Source organism: Mercenaria mercenaria, unplaced genomic scaffold, assembly GCF_021730395.1.
Source record: "Mercenaria mercenaria strain notata unplaced genomic scaffold, MADL_Memer_1 contig_2783, whole genome shotgun sequence".
Classification (NCBI taxonomy): domain Eukaryota; kingdom Metazoa; phylum Mollusca; class Bivalvia; order Venerida; family Veneridae; genus Mercenaria; species Mercenaria mercenaria.
The window spans coordinates 37,795-60,441 of NW_026460861.1; the positions used below are offsets into that span (position 1 = coordinate 37,795).

The 22,647-nt window shown below is 34.8% G+C and overlaps 1 protein-coding gene across 1 annotated transcript in view; it reads right to left on the reverse strand.

Annotated features, from left to right (window-relative positions):
- Positions 1 to 22,328, reverse strand: part of LOC128552413 (golgin subfamily A member 4-like) — a 49,381-nt gene extending 27,053 nt beyond the window's left edge. The window contains 9 exon segments of the mRNA XM_053533449.1: positions 5,830 to 6,027; positions 6,313 to 6,417; positions 7,013 to 7,102; positions 7,302 to 7,382; positions 7,976 to 8,174; positions 9,432 to 10,819; positions 10,822 to 12,198; positions 12,357 to 12,609; positions 21,549 to 22,328. Of these exon segments, the coding sequence (XP_053389424.1) occupies positions 5,830 to 6,027; positions 6,313 to 6,417; positions 7,013 to 7,102; positions 7,302 to 7,382; positions 7,976 to 8,174; positions 9,432 to 10,819; positions 10,822 to 12,198; positions 12,357 to 12,515 (3,597 nt within the window). The 5' untranslated portion in view covers positions 12,516 to 12,609; positions 21,549 to 22,328.
- Between the last annotated feature and the right edge of the window lie 319 nt (positions 22,329 to 22,647).

Here is a 22,647-nt window from a genome sequence, read left to right on the forward strand (position 1 = left end):
TAAGACCTGCTGGGTGAGACCATGGTTAAATGGAAACCGAAGGCACCAACTGGGACAATACCCTCAACTTTTCAACACAGAACTCAGGCGTGAAGATGTTGGCTCCAACGTCAACTATTTAAGGGTGCCTCCAGATCTAGTGGAACTTAGAATCGTGTTTCCAAGTTCACTAAGATCCCTATACGATCACCACACGATGGAGCATCAAGGTCTGATGCGCTACGTTAAGGTCTATTAAGCTGCATTACGCTCTACAACGATTTCCACGTTCTAACACGCTCTCTCAAGATTTAAGATAAATCGGGATAATCGTAGCAAAATTTTTGACTGTCAAAAATTTTGTCACGATCCTTACGATCATCACGATTCCACCAAGTTCCCTCAAGATCACCACGATTCGATCCCACGAGCCCCGACGCTCACTACGCTTCTCTCAAATCGTGGACATCGTGGACATCGTGGCTAAGTGTAAACGCAGCATAAGGAATCGTGTTTCCAAGTTCACTAAGATCTCCTACGACGGAGCATCAAGGTCAGATGCGCTATGTTAAGGTCTGTTAAGCTGCACTACGCTCTATTACGATTTTCACGTTCTATCACGCTCTCTCAAGATTTAACGATAAATCGGGATAATCGTGGAAAAATTGTTGACTGTCAAAAATTTTGTCACGATCCTTACGATCATCACGATTCCACCAAGTTCCCTCATGATCACCACGCTCACCACGCTTCTCTCAAATCGTGGACATCGTGGCTAAGTGTAAACGCAGCATAAGCAGTAGGTCTTCTTCCTGGTTTGCAGAGAAAGTACAAGCGCTCCTACGAAGATGATCAAAGTGTAAACACGTAGGTGTAGAATACTTTGAAAAAGAGTAAAAAGGTTTTTTAAAAATATTGAACGTTTTTTGAGAAAGAGCTAAAAGCGACTAAATGTACCCCTCGTATGTGTAGCATTCTATCGAAATCGGCATGTTCCTAACGCAAGCTAGTTAAAATGACGGAGAATTTCATGTTGGAAAGAAGCGGAAAAGAGTAAATTCAGCGGGCTGAATTTAATGAAGTGTAAAATTCTTATATAAAAGTTAGCACCCGTTTTTTCTTTGTCTTTTTCTATAGTACACCTGTAATGTGGTTTATACACGTGTAAACGCACACAGATAACATTTAAACCTTATAGTTACATCTTTTTACAGTCGCTTGCTACAAACACCTTCGCTGAGTATCACAAAATCAAGACGAATGTCAAGATACCGATCATTTTAACATCCAATTGGAACAGTCAAACAGACCCGCCAACGTTAAATTGTAAGCCGGTCTTCCGGTAACAATACAGTTCCTGATATTTATTTAGGATATCCTTCAATTTAGGAAAAATTATATAGTCACGTCGATTCAGTTTTGATCTTTACTGAAAGAAAGATTACTTTTAGCTGTAGCTTAATCACGGGGGAGGAAGTGTCACACGAAGGATGGAGTTCTTCTGATAACCTGTCATATTTTCTTCTGATAACTGTTACGGAGTTCCTGGAAAACGTTACAGAGTTCTTCTGATGTCTGAATGACGAGCCAAGGAATCGGTGGATAAAATGGTAATTATTTATCTTTAAATAGAGAGAATGGGGTGTAAAACTAAAGTTTGATGATCAAGGTTGCCTGATGTCTTGTGCTATGCGTCAGAAAAAACTGTTTAGTCTAATAATCAGTGCCACATTTTTGAAATGAGGACATTTTGAGTAAAATATCGAAATCGTTTGCTTATTCATACATATTATTCTTCTTATTCACGTTCTTCATCCTCACCACAAGCAATAGAATAATTTTAGTACAAAGTTGCAAACATAAACCACTTTCTAACAATTTTATGCCCGACTTTTCAAATGTTACGGAATTCAGGTGATAACTCTGAAGATGTCACAGAGTTCTTATGATAACTTTTATTACTGCCACGGTGTTTCATGAGCTATGTTAAGATACTTTTTAGCTAATTTAATTATTTACAAAGGGTGTTAATGATGTTCTAACGTAATATATTTATCCAATGCACAGTATTGTGGTTATATAATGTACGGTATGAGTCTTTTGTAAAGTTTAAAACTATGTGCAGTATAATGACATATATAGTAAAATATGAATAGACAACAAATGTAGTAAATTGTATTTTTCCGTTCTATCAATGGATGTGCCAATGTTCGTGAACAACGGTTTATTGGTTTCCGTTTTGATTGATCACTGAATTGAAATCAAATCCGTTCATCTATTTGCTGCATTTGCAGAGGCTGTCTTTTTCTGAAGCGGTTTATCGGATTAATATGTATGACTGTGGCAAACTTAAAACACGGACGTTTGATTTACTTGGGGGAAGACATTGGACAGGACGAATAAAAAATATCCTATGATGAAAAATGTTTATTTATTTATTTATTTATTTGGGTTTTACGGCGCACCAACACAGTATAGGTTATATGGCGCCAAACAGGACTACAAATTTTGGTTTCACATCTCATTTACATCAAAATTAAAAAAAACATGAGGTGTGGAATCAAAAAGATGGTTTGATACAAGTGTTGACGAAAGATACTACATAAAGTCCTGTACACAAATTAAAAAGAATAAATACACCAACCAAGAATGTGCATAAACAGTTGTTTTAAATTTGCTACATGGCCTCAATGTTGTAATTGCGACTCTCCTTTCAGGATTAATATTTACAACATGAGCAACTGCTTCAGACGTCAGTAATCTTTTGTGACAGTATTTATATCTGACTGTCGCATCCTGAAACAAAGGACAATTATCTAAAGCTTTACCACGCATATTGGCCTTTTCAACCTACCACATATTACCTCAACGTAAAGGTCATAATATGAATATGCATAACTAGACAAGCAATTGAATTGCATGCGATGACAACAGCAGTCATACACATTAATCCGATAAACCACTTCAGAAAAAGACAGCCTCTGCAAATGCAGCAAATAGATGAACGGATTTGATTTCAATTCAGTGATCAATCAAAACGGAAACCAATAAACCGTTGTTCACGAACATTGGCACATCCATTGATAGAACGAAAAAATACAATTTACTGCATTTGTTGTCTATTCGTATTTTACTATATATGTCATTATACTGCACATAGTTTTAAACTTTACAAAAGACTCATACCGTACATTATATAACCACAATACTGTGCATTGGATAAATATATTACGTTAGAACATCATTAACACCCTTTGTAAATAATTAAATTAGCTAAAAAGTATTTTAACATAGCTCAAGAAACACCGTGGCAGTAATAAAAGTTATCATAAGAACTCTGTGACATCTTCAGAGTTATCACCTGAATTCCGTAACATTTGAAAAATCGGGCATAAAATTGTTAGAAAATGGTTTATGTTTGCAACTTTGCGTTAAAATTATTCTATTGCATGTGGTGAGGATGAAGAACGTGAATAAGAAGAATAATATGTATGAAAAAGGAAACGATTTCGATATTTTACTCAAAATGTCTTCATTTCAAAGAAGTGGCACTGATTATTAGACTAAACAGTTTTTTCTGACGCATAGCACAATACATCAGGCAACCTTGATCATCAAACTTTGGTTTTACACCCCATTCTCTCTATTTAAAGATAAATAATTACCATTTTATCCACCGATTCCTTGGTTCGTCATTCAGACATCAGAAGAACTCTGTAACGTTTTCCAGGAATTCCGTAACAGTTATCAGAAGAAAACATAACAGGTTATCAGAAGAACTCCATCCTTCGTGTGACACTTCCTCCCCCGTGTTAATGCTGTTTATAAAATTTATTTGTCGAAATTTTAGAACAAACCTTTTTATTCATGTTTGTTAAGAGTGCAATCTCGTGGAAAGGGCCACCCTTCATATAATTGCTTCATGGTTTATATGAAAATTAAAGCTTTTGCTGTTTCTATACAACGTGTGTGTGTGCGTGTGTGTGTGTGTGTGTGTGCGCGCGAGGGGGGTGGGGTCGGGGGTTCGGGTTTAAAGTATTTTCAACAATATTTCAGTAAAACGACGTTGTCTACTTGTAGCAGTGAGCACAATGCCCATTTTTATAGTGCTGCCTTACTGGAATATCACGTGGTAGACACGTGGCATGATACTCCTACCAGTCACATTATACCGACACCAGGTTGACCAGTCCTAGCACTATCTTCTTAATGCTGAGCGCCAAGCGAGGAAGCTACTTGTACCATTTTTACGTCTTTGGTATGACGTGGCCAGGGATCGAACCCACGACCTCCCGCACTGGAAGCGAGCGATGTAGTGAATGTAACTATTCGTAAATAAACATAAGTGTATTTGCATACAAGTTACAAGTATAAAACAATTGCGTTTTTGATTTTCTTTAGATTAAGTAAGTTTATTTAAAGATAAGATCAGAAATACAGTTTTAATAGCTGGTGACTTCATAATTAGTAAAGTACAGGGGTAATTCATAGCACTGGTTAGAAAAAAACTTTAGTACTTCAAGTGTAATATTTGAGAAAGTAGTATAAAGTAACCAGGTTTTTTCAGCTTTCTAACTTAATATGTCAGTTGTTGAAAGAATCAGGCTTACAAATAAACGTAATGAAACAGAACGGTGAATTGCAAAGAAATAAAACAGAACGCAGATATACATTGTTTACTGACGTAAGAGCAGATAACACTTGTTCATAAATACTGTTTACATGTACAATTATGCTTTACAAATTATAAAATAATCATATTCAGGGTTATCGACAAAACTCTACAAAATTGTTTATTTTAATCAAAATGCGAAAATCCTTTTTCTATTTCAGGTAAATGCAGGTATGTGTAAAAATGTTTTTCTAACTGGAATAAGTAGAAGTCATAAACGTTACTTTGTAACCTATGTTGACTAAATAGAAAAACATGCAAGAAGTAACTAGAATTAATGGAATACCAATAGGCAAACCAATCTTTTATTTTTTCAAATTAACTCTCTTTATTTAACAGATTTGGATGCCTATTGAATGGCATGAGATAAATGAGAAGAAATTGAGTTGAACCTATTGAAAGAGACAAAGCAAAGGCAGAAAACAATTTCATACCTTTCTGACATTTTAGAGCAACTGAATCGTTTCTATACGGTACATTGTGGTCTTGAAAAGGAGTAAAGTTTTTGATGTTCAGTATATAAAGTTAAAAGAAAATTATGACGTGGTATGTACTAACAGGAACATAAAAGAGTTAGCATAATCAGAATATTTTATGCCTATAATGAACTTTCCAAAAAGTCACAAACGACAAATTTTATCCTGTGTAATATCCAGTATTATATTCAAATTTAGTAAGCATCAGTACTTTCAAATAGTACTGTACCTTGAACAAAGGAAGTGGGTATGATACAGTTACAAAAATAGACATACTTGAAAACTGTCAGCATGACTTGTTTTAGACCTACTTTATTTGACGCAATACATGCGCCATGCAATATTGCTTCCGTATTTCTTCCATGTATAATACATAAAAGACATTTAATAATCGAAATAAGATATAGCATGGCAACGTTTTGATATATCTAAACACTCTGAATCGGTTCCAGGCGTATAACCTCTTCGTAACATTTTGATAAAAATTACTAGAGTGATATAATAAAAGTACTTGAATATGTAGGAATTAATTAATAGCAAAAGTGAGTAAAACAAATATTTAAAAAATCCTAGAGTTACCGGATGTAATTGTTAAGTGTTATACATCTTGTTTTTAGTCTGTAATTTCACTGTGGTCTGTTCCTGTCTCTGAGGGCTTCCAAACAGTTTTTTTGGACTGTTGTGTCATCAGTTCTTTTATTATGTACTCTTTTTAGATTTCTTACCGTGGCCTTGAGCTACGCCCTTCGCCAGAATTGGACCACCCTCGTGTAATAGCAAAGCAGGCCACACTACATATTCGATGTGTGTGCCACTGCTTGTATAGGGTTTGTACAAGTCGGTGTTAAAGCTCGAACCTTTCCTGAGCAACGGTGCAAATGCAACAGGTGGATCTTGGATCTGTAAGCATCCAATTCAATTTAAATATAAACATAGTTTAGAAATAGTTATGTGCATTATGTAATTTTATTTGTCTTTGATTTTATTTGTGCGAACAACGTGCAAACAAACTATCAGTTCTTTTAAACTTCAACTTTTGAGCACGTTTAAAAATGAAATATTAAAAAATATGTTTTTGGTATATATCTACATACAGTAAATGATTTCGAAGATTTTGATTTATATTCGAACTTAATGTATGTTAAACTCCTATTTGCACATAATGCATATTAAATTTCTACATACCACCATAAACCAGCAGATTTCAAGACATTCTGATGTATATGAGCTGACTTCTAAAGCTGTTCTTAATGTTTCGTCGGTAGATTTTCTTAGATGAAACATATACACCTGAAAGAGAAGAAGCGGTAGACAATAAGGATCTAGGTGCGTGCGTCGAGTGCACTTGCTGCATGGATCGCGTTTACACCGATTTTTACATTCGAGTTCAAGCAAGTCGTTTTTCAGTTATTTCGACTATACTTGGTGAAATAGCCAAATCGACCATACACTAGAGCTTACAAAGAATATTTCTGGCTTTTTTGACCGGTCGAAACTGACTTTCCTCTCTACACAAGCTGAACAGAAGGTACATAAGTTGAATGGGTGTCAACTCGGTGTATGCAGCAGGTGCGCGTGACGTAAATACTCACAGACATGACTTACTTCGTTACACAGTATTATTGTAGGAAGCTGCTGGTAGTTGTTCATAGTATTTAGACGAAGTAAATAGGAGAAAAGTAAAGAACAGAGTTTTCGCTTTTCATGAATCAAACAATAAATAATAACAGTAATTTAATGAGTTGGTGGAAATCATACCTGTAATTTGTTTTGACAATGAAATGAATATCACTAAGTGTTTACGTAAAAGAAACGCATTATAAGTACTGAAAATTTTATATTTGATTACATAAAATCAAGCATTCTCCTTTAAATTTCTCTTTACCTTATATAGGTTTCCTACAGCAACAGGTGCCACTGTCTTCCTGCAATCTTTAAAGAGTTTACGCACATCGGCTAAAATATCTCCACTCTCCTGTTAAATTTGAATATTTATTTTTTAATGCCAAGGCAAAATGTAGATATATAATCTTTAAAGTATTAATGTAATATAAAACGAACCTATCCGAGACAAAATGGGTTACAAAACAACTAAACAACTACCTAGACGAAAGGTTACATTATACAAGTTATGAGTCATAGTTCAAAATGTTAATTCATAGTTACTGTCGTACATGTTTGTCAGCAAATATCAGTTCACGTCCTAACTCCTCCATCTGTCTGTGCGCCTTTGTTTCGCAGAAAGTCATGACATCCTGCAGGAGAGATCATAGCAAATATAAAAATATTTAAGGATCTAACTTCGCGCATGCTTTTTATGCCTCCTTTCAAAATAGTAAAAACGTGAGGCTGTAGATATAAATAGTATAACATAGTATAAATCATTATCTTTCTTTGATCTGAAGTAATTTTGTATATAATCATTCGAAACTTGTGTAATGTACTATAGACCTAATGTTTAGCTCAATACAGAATAAATTTGTTTACTACTTAAAATTGGAAGTTTCTTTTTAACAAACGACAGTTACTGCATAACTTTTAATTATGGTTTGTTGCTCTATACACAGCTTATTTGTATATTTAGTAAAGTTAGCATCACTTAATGAGCATTTGTTACATTTGAAGCAAATATCTAATTTACAAGATAAGATATTTCAGTGAAAGACAGGCATTGAATATCTTTAATTCGACACCAAAGTTATGAAAATCACATTCGATTAGAAGATATGTATGCATTATGTGAGCGACTAGTGTATTGGAAAGGGTTATATATGTTGGTCCTCGTAAGTTCATCGTGTAAAAGATATTGACCCTGCTCATTTAGTCTACCAATGCAATTACAATGTACCTGCAATATCCATAGAAGGGCTTCTATAACATTTTCCTCTGTATCGAAGCATTTGTTGAGAATGTCAAACGCATCCGTCCATTGATTGTCATACAACTCAGCACATCTTTCAGCGAGTTTTGTAGGGCGATTCCTATCGCTTAGGTCGGTAATGTTAGGGTTATTATCAGTCAGTCTGTCTCCCATAGCTTTACTGAGCCTTTAAAGCAAAATGCAACCAGTTAGTGCACCGTTATATGAAATAAGAGTCATATAGGATGTTATTTTTTGAAAGCGTAGTATAACAGGTATCTTATCGCTTAGATAAACCACAGGAGCCTGAAATTCTATCCAAAAGCCACGAAAAGTCTGTATATGAAAGAAAACCCCCCTTCTATATAATAAAAAACACCAGGAATGAAACGCATTCACACCCCACCCACCACGAGAAAACAAAAAAAATTCAAAGTAAGCAGTGCGAGTGTTCTCGGGTGTCGTAATTATCAAAAGGCAACTAAAATATATGCGGGACTGTGCTTACTGGTAACTAACACGAAATCAACGATTTCAACAACATTTCGTTCATCGTCCAAACCATTGCGTGACGTCACACCTTCATGTATATTTCTGCACCGGAGTTAATAATGCTTTTGTGTAAATGCCAGTATCCGGTCCAATCCGTACACAATTTAGAACAGAACAGAACAGCATCGTGTAAACAATGTCATTTGTCATTTACAACACAATTAATATTTGATATCAGAAAACTCATTCCGTATCAACAAGCGTAGCTGAGCGGCCATGATATTCTTTTTTTCTGTTATGCGCTCTTCCGTCAATGGTTGAGTTACTTCCCCTCTTTTGTCAATGCTAGAGTTAATTCCCATAATGGGTTTTTTCCAACATGATATGCCTAATTCTTTTATTATTGAATGGTTAAAGAAATTCAAAGATGTAATATTTATTGAAAGAAATATTAATAATAAAACATGACATATACAGATATTTTTTACCTGGTTCTTGAAATTATTTTGTATTCTCTCCGGCGCAGAGATATACATGAAGGTGTGACGTCACGCAATGGTTTGGACGATGAACGAAATGTTGTTGAAATCGTTGATACGGTGAAGCGACCAGTAAGCACAGTCCCGCATATATTTTAGTTGCCTTTAGATAATTACGCCATCCGAGAACACTCGCACTGCTTACTTTGAAATTTTCTTGTTTTCTCGTGGTGGGTGGGGTGTGAATGCGTTTCATTCCTGGTGTTTTTTATTATATAGAAGGGGGCTCGTTTTTCATATACAGACTTTTCGTGGCTTTTGGATATAATTTCAGGCTCCTGTGGATAAACCTTCAAAATAACACATAATTACTTTGCAACGTTCAAGTGAACAATGTTATTGATACATTTAATTAAAAGAACAGTTGTGAGCTGCAGTTAATAATTATTGAGTAATGCATTATATATGCTTACCTTGTTTTAGTTTCATCTAGTTCAATCTCTGTATCGTGTAATTTTCTCGAAGTCTGTTCCAACAGTTCTTTCAGCTCGGACGTCTTCTCGTCTTTTCCCCTTAGACCTTTTTCTTGTTCATTTTCCCTGTTTTCAACCTCTTTACTGTGTAACATTTTCTCCAGATCGTTCACTTTACGATCACGGTGTTCAACCTCACTCTGAAGATGCTGAGTCTTCTTTCGCAGCTGTTTGTTCTGTTCACGTAACCGGTCATCCATTTCTTTCAACATTTTTTCTAGACGTTCATTACTTTCAGTCACTTTAGTCACTTCAATCTTCCTATCGTTTAACAGTTCCTCTAGATGTCTTACATTCCGCTCACGGCTATCCACCTCTGCCTCAAGAAACTTTAGTTTCCTATTCAGTGAAGTGTCAATTTCTGTCATATCAACTTCTTTGTCATCCAACTTTTTCAAAGTTTGTTTCAGCTGATCTTCCAGTTCAGATTTCCGATATTCCTCTTCCTGGTTTTGTTTCTTTAAAGAGGTGATAATGTCATTCAATTCGATCTCTCTTTTGATTAACAGATTGTTAGCTTGTTGTAGGTGTTCCCCATGATCCATATCTTTTTCTTCTAGTTTCTTAATAAGAAGCTCATTTTCGCCTTTTAGTTCAGTCCTCATGCTGTTAAACCTATTCTCAAGATCTTTTACTTTCAGGTCACTATTCTCAATATATGACTCAAGGTCTAGGTTTTTCTTCTTTAATGCAGTGACATTTCCTAACAATTCAGTTTCCCTTTTGTGCAGTCTTTCCAAAGTGCTATCCCGTTGATCACTATGCTCATCTTTTTCCTTAATTCTAATTTCTAGAAATTTATTTCTATCACTAATTTGTGTCATTGTGAAATATGTACTTTTTAATGTTTCCTTGTGTTGTTTAATCTTCTGATTACGGAGTTCCACCTTTCTCTCCAGTGATTTAATAATTTCATTAGATTCTGTCTCTCTGTTTTGCAATGTTTTCAAAGTGTATTGCTGTTGCTCTCTTAGTTTAGATATCTGGTGATCTTTCTCCTTTGCAGTCTTGTTTGCTTGAATCATAGTTTCTTCCAAATCGCCATTTAGTACAGATAACTGCTTATCTTTTGCAATCAGTTTCTGTTCAAGACGTTCATTTTCACCACTCAATTCAGTCCTCAAACTGTCTAACTTCTCCTCAAGGTCCTTAACATGGAGATCACGGCGTTCAATATCTGTTACAAGATTCTGAATTTTTCGTTCCAGTGATGTTTTAATTTCATCCGATTCAGGCTCAGTTTCTCGCAGTCTTTCCAAATTGCGGTCAAGTTGATCACGCTGTTTATGTAACTGACTTTCTTTTTCCTTCACTTTTTTACTTAAAAATCATTTTTGTCATTTATTTGACTTATTTCGACCATTTTTCTGTTTAACAGTTCTTCCAGATGTCTAACGCGTTCCCCCTCTGCCTGAATATATCTAAGTTTTTCCTTCAGAGAAATGTCAATTTGTCTCACTTCAGCGTCTTTGTCATCCACTGTTTTCACAGCTTGTTTCAGTTGTTCACTCAGCTCAGAAATATGATTTTCTTTTTCTTGACGTTCTTGCTTAAGCGTGTTGATAGTTATGCTCTCATCGGTCTCATTATCGTATAATTGATTTGAGGCTTGCTGCAGCTCATCCCTCTGCTTTGACAATTGCTTCTCTTGTGTTTTCATTTTCTTTCTAAGAATCTCATTTTCACTGGTCATTTCCTTTCTGATACTGTCTAACCTTTTCTGTAGATCTTTAATTTTTAGATCACGATTTTCAATATCTACTTCAATACACTGATTTTTCTTCTTTAGTGACGTTATAATTCCACCGCATTCAGTCTTTGTTGTTTGCAATCTATTCCAGGTAAGTTTCAGTTGTTCAGACGTTTTTAGTAATTGGATATCTTTATCCTTAAGCTTGTTTTCTAAATGTACAATGGTATCTTTCTGTTCAGATAACCGCTTATTTGTTTCCCTAACCTCCGTCACCAAAAGTCCTTTTTTCCCATATATTTCAGTCTTTAAACAGTGTAACTCTTCTTGTAGATTTTTGACATTTCGATCGCTGTTCTCAAGATCTCTCTCAAGGCTTTGATTTTTTCTCTGCAGTGAATTTACAATTCCGCTATATTTAGTCTCTGTTTCATGCAGTGTTTTCAAAGAAAGATTAATATCCTCCAAAGCTTTGATTTTCATACCACGACCCTCGATTTCTCTCTCTAGATGCTGAAGTGTTGCTTTCATCTGATGCAAATTTTTACTCAGTTCAGATAATTGGCTATCTTTTTCTTTCACAGAATCATTTAGCACTTTATTTCTATAGCTTATTTCAATCATCTTACTGTCATAATGTTGTTGTGTAGTCATTAAATTTTCCTTTAGACGTTTCATGTTTAAGTCACGGCTCTCCAACTCTCTCTCAAGATGCTGAATGTTCATCTTTTGTAACGTTATAGTTTCGTCAATGTTTTCCTGTAGATTATTCATCCGGTCCGCATCTTTTATTATTTGGTCTTCGATGTATTGCCTTAGCTGACCATAGCCTGTTATACATTGATGCAATGCGTACGTAATAGGCTTAATCAGTTCAATGTCATAAGTAACATCCTTTAATGCTTCTTCCATATCATGTCTTTCTTTCATGTGTACCTTTGTGTAGTTTTCAATCTGCTCCTTGTATTTCACTTTATCTTCTTGCAGTTGTCTTACTACTACTTTACGTTCCTCGGCCTGTGAAACAAGTGATTATAAGTAATTTTACAGAATGAGACTTATAACGTGTACTTTTGCAAATCATCATAAATGTACAAATGAAATAGCAAGTTCTATGAATATTATTCTGGCATTAATTTTGTTTATAGTTTTATACTCATATATAGAATACTTACACGCACTATTTCCCTTTGGATCTCTTTCTTTACTTTCGAGGACAGTTTGTTTATTCCTGCTGTCGTCGGCTGTTTCTTTATGTACTTCACAAGAGCATCAAGTAGTGAATCGATCTTTTTTAACCCATCAGCACCTTTTCCCCCTTTTCCACATGCCATTGTGATTCTAGTATTTTACTTAATAAGCAGAAATAACATTATGTTTGATCGGAGTACTTCAGATTTTGCAAATTAAGTGACATCCATTGCTTATCTGTAAAAGAAAAAACGTCTCGGTATGAAATAATATACTCCTGTTATTTATACAGTCATTTTCTTTAATCAAAGCACTGAGAGTACTGATGGGGCGGTGCATTTCAGCTGTTTTTGTAACATTCTTAGATGAAAGTCAAATATTGAGATAGGAACCTGTGGTTTGCGCAAGAGACTTCGTCTGACCGACGATGACACTCATGCCAAATATAAGATAGATTGCATGATAAAATGTGAAACACCACATTTTATCAATTATATTCAAAGAGTTTAATAAATTCAACGTGGATAGTCACAAATGTAAGATGAATTCTTTTTATCACATGTTAGCCTTTCTTGTCGAAACACCAAATATTCGACTTTCTTCTGCTATATAAACAAGTCAATTTGACCGACGTCGCCTATACTATAAATCACGTCAATGTCAAAGCTTTATTACAACAGTGTAGTATCGTTTTTATTTAATGGCTGTATTACACTCCTGCAACGCCATTTATGTAATAAATAGAGAATATTAGGTTACTGTCATATAAATTTAAAGTTATTAAGCGAGTCAGAGAAAATATAAACAAGAGGGCCATGAAGGCCATGTATCGCTCCCCTGAGCTACTGACCTAAAGATTATCAAAATTCACATTCTGACCAAGTTTCCTTAAGATATGGTCATAAATGTGGTCTCTAAAGTGTAAACTAGCTATTCCTTTGATTTGACCCGGTGACCCAGTTTCTGACCCGACATGACCCAAGTTCGAGCTTGACCTAAAGATCAACAAGATTAACATTCCGACCAAGTTTTATGAAGATACAGTCATAAATGTGGCCTCAATAAGCTTTTCCTTTGATTTGACCTAGTGACCGAGTTTTTTACCCCACCTCACTCAAATTTGCACTTGACATAAAGAATATCAAAATTAATATTCTGACTAAGTTTCATTAAGATATCTTCATAAATGTGGCCTCTTAAGTGTAAATTAGCTTTTCCTTTGATTTGACCTGGTGATCTAGTTTTTTTATTCTAGATGACCTAGATACAAATTGGACCTTACGATCTTTAAGATCAACATTCTGACCAAGTTTCATGAAGATATAGTCATAGATGTGGCCTCTACAGTGTTAACAAGCTTTTCCTTTAATTTGAACTGGTGACCTAGTTTTGACCCAAGATAACCTGATATCAAACTCGTCAAAGACTTTATTGAGGGTAACATACTGGCCAAGTTTCATTAAGATTGGGCCCAAATTGTGACCTCTGGAGTGTAAACAAGCTTTTCCTTTCATTTGAACTGGTGACCTAGATTTTGACCCCAGATGACCCAATGTCAAACTTTTTAAAGATTTTATTGAGGGTTCCATTCTGACCAAGTTTCATTAAGACTGGGCCAAACATTTGACCTCTAGAGTGTTTACAAGCTTTCCCTTTGATTTGACCTGGTGACCTAGTTTTAGAGCTAAGATGACCCAATCAAGAACTCATCAAAAGTTTTATTAAGGGTAACATTCTGACTAAGTTTCATTGAGACTTGCTCAAAAGTGTGAAAATTTCTGCGTGATAACTGTTCAGACTGGGAAAAAATGCCATTTATCAGGGTTCGAATTTAGCCTGATTTTCTACTTGCATTTTTTCGCAAGTGGTATTTTTTTAACTTGCTAAATGAAAAACAACTTGCATTTTCCGCGACATGTTACTTTATTAGAACATTAACACAAACATCCACGTGACAAGTCCAGCCAATCGTATTTGCGCTATATAAATAGTAACTTATTAATAGATTACCAAAAAACCCACCGGATGCGGTAAACGTCATCAAAATTGGCGCAGGTACTTGTCAGCAGTTGAAAAGACATGCGCACGGGACATGTATCGAGTGTAAATGTCCTTTTACGATGAAAGATGAAAGAGTGCTCCGAAAGAAAGAACAGTGTAAGATCGAGACGACCGTTAGAAATGCACATTATTCGGCCAAAAATTTTCACTCGCAAAAAAATGCTGGTGTCTGAAATCTCACCTTGCAGTTTGAAATTTGCACTCCCATTTCGCGAGTATGCGAGCTTAAATTCGAACCCTGTTTATGGAAAGAAGTTGTTAGTGTAAAATAACTTATGGTGTCCTAAAAGTTGAGGGCATCTACAGCGCTATTTAAATCATACGACATTTAAAATGGTTATTCAGTTTCAAAAGATATTTGAATAACGAAACAAGAATATCGTTTTTCATTGTACACTAATAGAATGAAGTCCAATTGATTGGACACCAATTTGTAAAAATGTGCGTTTTGTAATATTATTAAACCGAATGCGACTGGAGCCGTACACCTGTTGACTTTCAAAGAACAACTACCTTTGACGATGTAATTTAATGCTCGTTCATGATCATCATCAAATACATTCGACTACCCAGGGGTGGCAAATTCAATTGTCCGTATTGCCCAGGTTGTCCCAAAGCTTGTACGGACGAGTCTAATTTGACTAGAATTTACTATATACATGTAACTACTATACGGACAAGTACAAAATAGCAACTGACAAAAAGGACAAACAAGTCAAAATCAGATTTTGCCACCCCTGCTACCTTGCATAAAAATCTGAAGATTAATACGTCAAACCGTTACAGTGTACGAAATTCAGATTTGAATCCACTAGCCTGTTCGGGCTACCAGATTGGAAATTTTCCAAGCCCGACACCAATTTCACTAGCCCGAACTTTAATACCTTAAAATGTCATAATTTTTGCACCATATAACATTTTGTTTTACAGACATCTCTATGCATGTTTGAAGTAATAAAAAAGACATACAGTACATGTCTGCCATGTTTTTGAAAAATTTTAACTCTAAATACTCCAGTCCAGATCAGCATCGTCAGAGTCCAAAAGCATCAGACATGACACTCCTTGCCAAAACAAAATCTAAACTGTTACGCCCAATTTTTTAGGATCCGCACTCGCCAATTACTGCAACTCGGACTGTTGACAATTTGCAAGATGTAATAACGAGTGCTGAATATACATTTACACACACGCTGATAGCATAATTTAAGCTCCGCCTACTGCAGGTACTTGTGAGATTTTCGCGAGAAGTATGAAAGCTAATCAAATTATCCGTTACGCTAGAGGTGATTGTATTCAGCCAATTAGCGCTGCGGTTACGTCTTTGACACTGTGTTTGATTGTCAACACGTGAGAGTGCAAAACCAACAATAATTCCATAAGCGTTTCTCAGTCTGGATGCAGTACTCGTTTAATTAGCATGATTTTTTAAACAAATTAGGAAAATTCGGTAGCCTGGTCGGGCTTGTACCTGCGGCAAATCGGTAGCCCGAGCTGAAATTTGGTAGCCACGGGCTGTCAGACTACCGCGAATTTCAAACACTATCTATCTATTTATACTGCATTACCCCTCTTTACGAGTATTATGTGCAGCTGCGCGCCTGTACAAGAAATTTAAAAGTAGAATTGACAGTAGAATACTAGAATACACAAACAGCTAAATTATTGATAGAGCCTTTGAAATAAATCAAAAATATTATAAAATAAGAGTAGTCCAATGTACATGCTCATTTTACCTTCAACATTCATTATTTTATATTTCATTTTTAATCTGCATTGTAACGTCTAAAAGGGCCCTAATATGTAGAATGCAGACATCCCAACTTTTTCTGAATGCCAAGTGGGAGTTTTTGCTTTCCAAAGTGGGAGATTGAGGTGTTCAAGTGGGAGATTTTATACCGCGGTAATAATGTTCATGATAACGAAGCTTTTAACAAATCTAATGATAATATAAACTTATTTGCCCTTATAAAATCACTAGTCTTAAAAAAAATCACTTGTCTATATCTTATTATTCATGCATTTTTAATGTTTTGGAACAATAATACATGAAGCCTTCTGTGCAAAATTAAATAGTTATGGCACTTTAAGCACTATGTTTAAATTCAAAACACCACTGAGAATTAAACCTGCACTTTTGTTGGAAAGAAGACTCGATCCCCAGGTGAATTTTACATGACAAACAGTACAGCTGTTAGAACTGTAAAAACAAAATGTATATAGCTAAAAGAATAAAAGTTCAAGCAATAGAAAATTTACTGTTTGATTCTCATCCCTGTCAATCAGTATTTAAAACCCCTGGCTCAAAGACTTTTATTGATCAAAATCCTGTTATCCAAAATTGAATGTCCGGGTATTGTTACACTTTCGTAGATTTGCCTAAATCTCCAGTTAAAAGGATGTGTTTGAGAAATTGTTATGATGCAAAGACAGTTTAACAGCATTTGATAGTAAGTGATATTAAAATTTACCATGACATTTCCTCTTATCAAAATGGTTTTAAGAGAAATGTTTTTTAAAACCTAGCAGGTTGACTCGGCGACCATCTACTTTCGATTTCAAAAAGTTACAGAAAAAGGTAAAGCAAGTATAATTTCTAATCTAAGTTTGATTGAATTTAATTAGATATCTAATGTCTGGATTTTAATTTCAACTGTGACACATTAATCAACACCTGGCTTTGTTAAATCGTGTAATAAACAATAATCAGCACGGGTAGAATAAGGTGCGAAAATATCCGAAAGCTGTTGTTTACAGACTCGTCAGTATCAGATAGGCGCAAAGAAGCGTATTATTTCATAATTTTTGTGTGTTTATGTTGTTTTGTTGTTGTTTTTTTTAATCGGGAGATTGAGACTTCTGATCGGGGTGATCGGGTTTTACAACCAGAATCGGGAGAAACCCGATCGGATCGGGAGAGTTGGGATGTCTGAGAATGTAGCATTTTCTCAAACGTAAAATATACAATGTACGCAGATTTAAACAGTTTAGCCTACCGTTATTTATCATATTCTAGTAATATATCGTTTAAATTTACCTTTAAAAACCCTTATATTCAATGTATGCCAATTGTGTAGAGTTTTCAATACACATTCCACCATTTTTCAAGCATATGCAGCAGGTTATAATAATAATATATTTAGATGCGACTTAGACGAAAAACAACGTGAACTATTTGCCAACTGATTTAGAGCGAAAATATTTCGTCTAAAATTGATTCTCAAAATAAATTGTATTTACACAACATTCGGAATAGACCGGCAATGTTGCACACCATAACACAGATACACAGCGATACATACAGTTGAAAGAAACAACTCTATATTTAACATGAAAAGTAACTTTTATTTTGTAATTATTCACATATGCAGTTGAAAAAAGGATTATTTTCGGTGTAAGTAGTGTTCTTTCACTTCGGACTGGGTTATGTTGTTCGTAATTTGAAGAATAAAGGCGACATGATGTGTGTTCACTTCTGGCTACATGTTATAAATGGCGATCCAATAAGACCGGACATAACAGATAGAAGTCAAAATGTTAAAATATGTTATGTCAGGTCTTATTGATAGGACTAAAATTATGAGCTGATAAACAAACGCTAACCTTGTTTAACTTTTTGCCCGACCTCTCTGTTCTGCTTAACATTCTTGAATAATTTTGATTTGCTGCCATGCAAAATTTTGTCCGAAGTTCAGTTGTTTACCGAATTACCCATCTTCACCAAGCAAACAAATAACGTGACTTATACACACGCCATTACGCCGCTTGACAGAACAAATAGGCAACCCGTATCCTCGATGACTTTATTCAATAACACTCCATTCCAGATGCAATATCTTCCTAATTTGAATTGCAGAAAGCTAAAATCCTGAACAAATGCTAACATGAGTCACTTTCCGTTTCCTCAAGCGTTTCCGTTATAAAAACTTTTATGTAGTAATTGCAAATACGGTATGCATACACTATACATTTGTACCATGGTCTCACGAACCTAATAAAAGTCCAGTTTATAATAATAATCGCGTAGGTATGTTTTTTTTGCAGTTATTGGAAAGAACAAGATGGCGTCGTTTTAAGAAAAAAAATAAAAAAAGTAGTCCGCCAGGCTACAAGTCACTGACTTGTATATATTTTTAGACAATTCAGATTAAAACCAAGTGGGGTTTTCCCTCATGACGTCAGAGTGTAAAAATAGTCTGGTTTACCTGCCCCTCATTCACTGTCGTACTAAAATACATAGTACGACGGGAACCAGACAAGTCTAAAATAGCCGCAATATAGGTCATATTCATCCGCTTTGTTTTCGGTGCTCTTCTTTATGAGAGGATGTAGAAAGTGGATGCGCTTTGCCGTTTTGCACTAAGAAGTGACGGGCTTTCATTTTCCCGTCTTAATTCCATTGGAGGCGGAGCTTACGCACCGCCCCAAAAAACGTGTCTGTTACTTTCATTTCCATTAATGGCTTCCCATAGGTATGTACTCCTTCATATTTTACAGTTTTTCAGATTCATCTTTTATTTAAACGCGAAAGAATATATTTTAGTTACAGTTTATCATTACTATGTAAAATTAACTACTGGATGGCTCCTGGTAAAGTAAAACAGCTAGACAAAGCGGACCAGAAAAATATAGTTTTTAGCAAACAACATATAAATTATTATCGGGAAAAAATAAAAGATGACGCAAATGAAAAAAAATCTGCAAAGCGTCAGTTCCACATTTGCATATATACTCAAATCGCTGTTTGATATATATATATATCATGTAAGTCATTATATAACACTATTTCTTCATTATTAAGGAAGAACAGTATTTCCATCAATGTTCGATGAAGAAGAGAGCAAGATCGATTTAAAAGTGTTAAAGCTATAAAATGTAATGTTATACTGATAATTTCAATGTATATTGTATACTTAGGCATAAGAGGGTATATATGTTTCCTTCTATTTTATCCTAAAAACTCACTAGAATTCTGCTTTTAACTTTTGAAATAATCACTGATGGTACCACTTCCTACAAATCTAGCACCCTTAAATTGCTACTCAAAATTATATTTTTTTCAAGGCTAATTTTACATAATATAACTAAAACATACTTGGGAGAGCCACCGCCATATTTTCAGTGTTGAAATCCTCTTGGAATTAAGAATTTATCATGCATACATTTCAAAATGTTCAGGGACAGAACCCGATACGGAAAGGTTGCAACACTTCTTAAAAGTAAGATGTTCATTTTATTAAAAACAGTTCTCAAACAGATAGAACAAAAAAATTAAGTAACTATATTTATAATTTCTAACTCTTTATGATAAATAATCGGTTAAAATACATTTTTTCTTCTGGTAAAACACTTGATGACAGAAATTTCTTTCTCTTAAAACTTAGCGGAGTGCAGGATTTAATATTTGCAGGATTGGGTCAACCCCTCCCGCACCCTGGCCCTTAAATTTTAAAAGAACGCCTACACCCTGGTATATACTAAGACAGGATATATTCCATATCCTGCTAGTACATTTCAGATAAGAATTTTGATTTTAACAAAAATGGCTGCCGCTTTGTTAATTTACAAAATATTATATTATGGCATGTAAGTAAAGGGTAGTCGGCAAGATAAAATCGTTACACAGCTTGTTATGGATTTGGATATGGATTTCCACGACAGCGTATATCCCGTATCCTGTCACCAACAAGCAGTGTAACTAATAGTATCTGCCTGAAGATATGTACAGTTGAAAGCGCTTGCAGTGAGAAGAATTAAAATTATTGAAAAAAAAACTCAGAGGTCTACTGCTGTTATTCCTTGGAAATTGAACTTTTATATATTTTATACCTGCACAAGGCTTTTACAGACTTATATATATAAATAATGGCAAATATTGGAAAGCCTACAATTAGGACTTTAGAGCATTTTAAAAGAAAGTGTCTGCTCGCTAGGCTCGCAAACCTGGTATCAATAGCTTTTCTTTATCAAGCTGAAGTCCTCTCTTAGTTATACAAGATATTTTGCTTCTTCTTCATTTCTCTTCCCCCCAGACTGCTTGTACCTTGCATTAAGTCTAAATAGTTAATACGATCTTTATTTTACCTAAAAGCAATCATTAAGGAATATAGGTGAACTTTATCGGAAATTTACATCGCATAACGACCTGTTAGGTCCAAAGGCCTGGGCCTGTGCATAGTTTTTCACTGGCATAATTTATAACATTAATAATTCAGAAGGAGAGATTATATCTCCAAATATACATCAAAATGCACCAGGGCTACAGGTACAATTTTCGGGGGTTGGGGTTGGTTGGGTGAAGGGGGGGGGGGGGGGCATTTACCTTTTGGTATCAATCATATAGTTTATGTATATATATGTACATGAATAGGAGATTTTTTTAACCATTTTGCTTCCTATTCAAAAACAAAGAGACTTGGATTTAGCTATTTCATAGCAAATTGCTCAATACAGAACGTATTTATTTTTAATATCGTACTTATTCGTTTTTGAATAATAAAATCTGTTTTGAAAACAAAGAAATTGCCTTGGGGTTTACTCTGAAAAAAATATCTGACATTCAAGTTCTGAAAAAAATCCTATTTTCATAGAAAGCTGAAAAAAATCCTGATTACAAGTAAAATCCCAGGCCCCCTCCCCCAGCCCCTCAGTCCCCCGGAAGTTTAAACGGTCGGCCACTAAATCAACACCATAGTTTTATCTCTAACTCTGTATCTTTAATGACTGCAGAATAAATTAGGAATATTATTCGCTTCCTTAAAGTATGGTACACACTGTCAGAAATTCATAATTGTTGATTATAATAGAAGTTTCTTTATCTGAGGAATGAGCTACTTTCGATTTAAAAGTAAAGTAGGCTACTTTCGATTTGAAGTGTATATCTATAAGCCCATTTGACCATGAGGCAGTTGAGGGTATATGTATATAAAATCATTTCAATTAAGCAGTATCCAGTCTATAATAACTACACTAAAGTAAAGGTTGTTGACACAAAAAGAAAACATATTGACTGTGCAAATCGCTGAAATTCATCCAACAGGTAAACAATTAAAATAATGATATTTCTGTAGATGTGCAACAATCGGCTTAAAAGCATGACATAAAACGGTACTTACACACATATCGTCTCTTTTAGTAACCATATTTACTTTCTCATCGTTGATTCTCTAAGGCTAAGCGCAACTATGTAAACATTGTAACTAGGTATTTAAGCCTGACTATTGACAATATCAATTTACTTCCTTTTCAGTTTTAACGAATGACCACGTGGTACATTTATCATAACAGTTTTACAATGTTTACATCGAAAATTAAGGAAATGGTACCTCTTAATGACAATCGACATTCCCGTGTGATTATGTATTTTCGTTTTCTTCGGTATACGAGTGCATTGTTTTCAAATATTGAACGGAAATTGCCGATCTATATACCACCTATCTTATCGTCTATACTACACTACTTACACGTTTAATTACTATCTCATCTCTCAAACAGTTATGCATGATTGCAGAGCAGAGCACAAAATGTATTAAATTCAGTGGTTTCTTCCACTTTTTGGAGGTTAAATAACATCACGACTGCTCTGCGTGATTTTTCTTCGGATTTCTCCAAAACAGGCAACATGTTTAAACATTCATCATTTCACCAGATTACTAAACCCAACATATTTTATTAAAGCGTGTTTATATATTTTTTATATTTTAATCAAGCGCACGTAATAGACTCACAAACATCCTAGATAAAATTTAAAAAAACAACACCCGTTTAGGGCAATTGTTTCATTCTTGCAACTTGTATGCAAATATTTTGAACTTCAATTATAATTCATTAAATTCGGTCTAATATGGTGATTTCTTTATTAATTCCAGACTTAGGCGTGACCGTGGGGAGCTCACATACTCTAATTCATGTCATGCAAAATACACAGCGTGCATTTTCAAAATCCAGTGTTATTATACATGTTAAAGTCGAAACCCATAAACCACTATCACATAATTATCCGGCTAGCGTATGTTTATTACCTGAATACAAGTTTAGCTACAAGAAGAACAGATTAATATCATTGTTTATCATGAAAGAATATTTGATAAATATACACACATGGAAAATATTCCTGTAAAAAAATCTTCCGGCTTATTAAAAGAGACGTTTTTATGTGGAACGCCATGACTGTCTTCTAATGTTGATTTAGCACTCATTATATGAAGTGTCTCT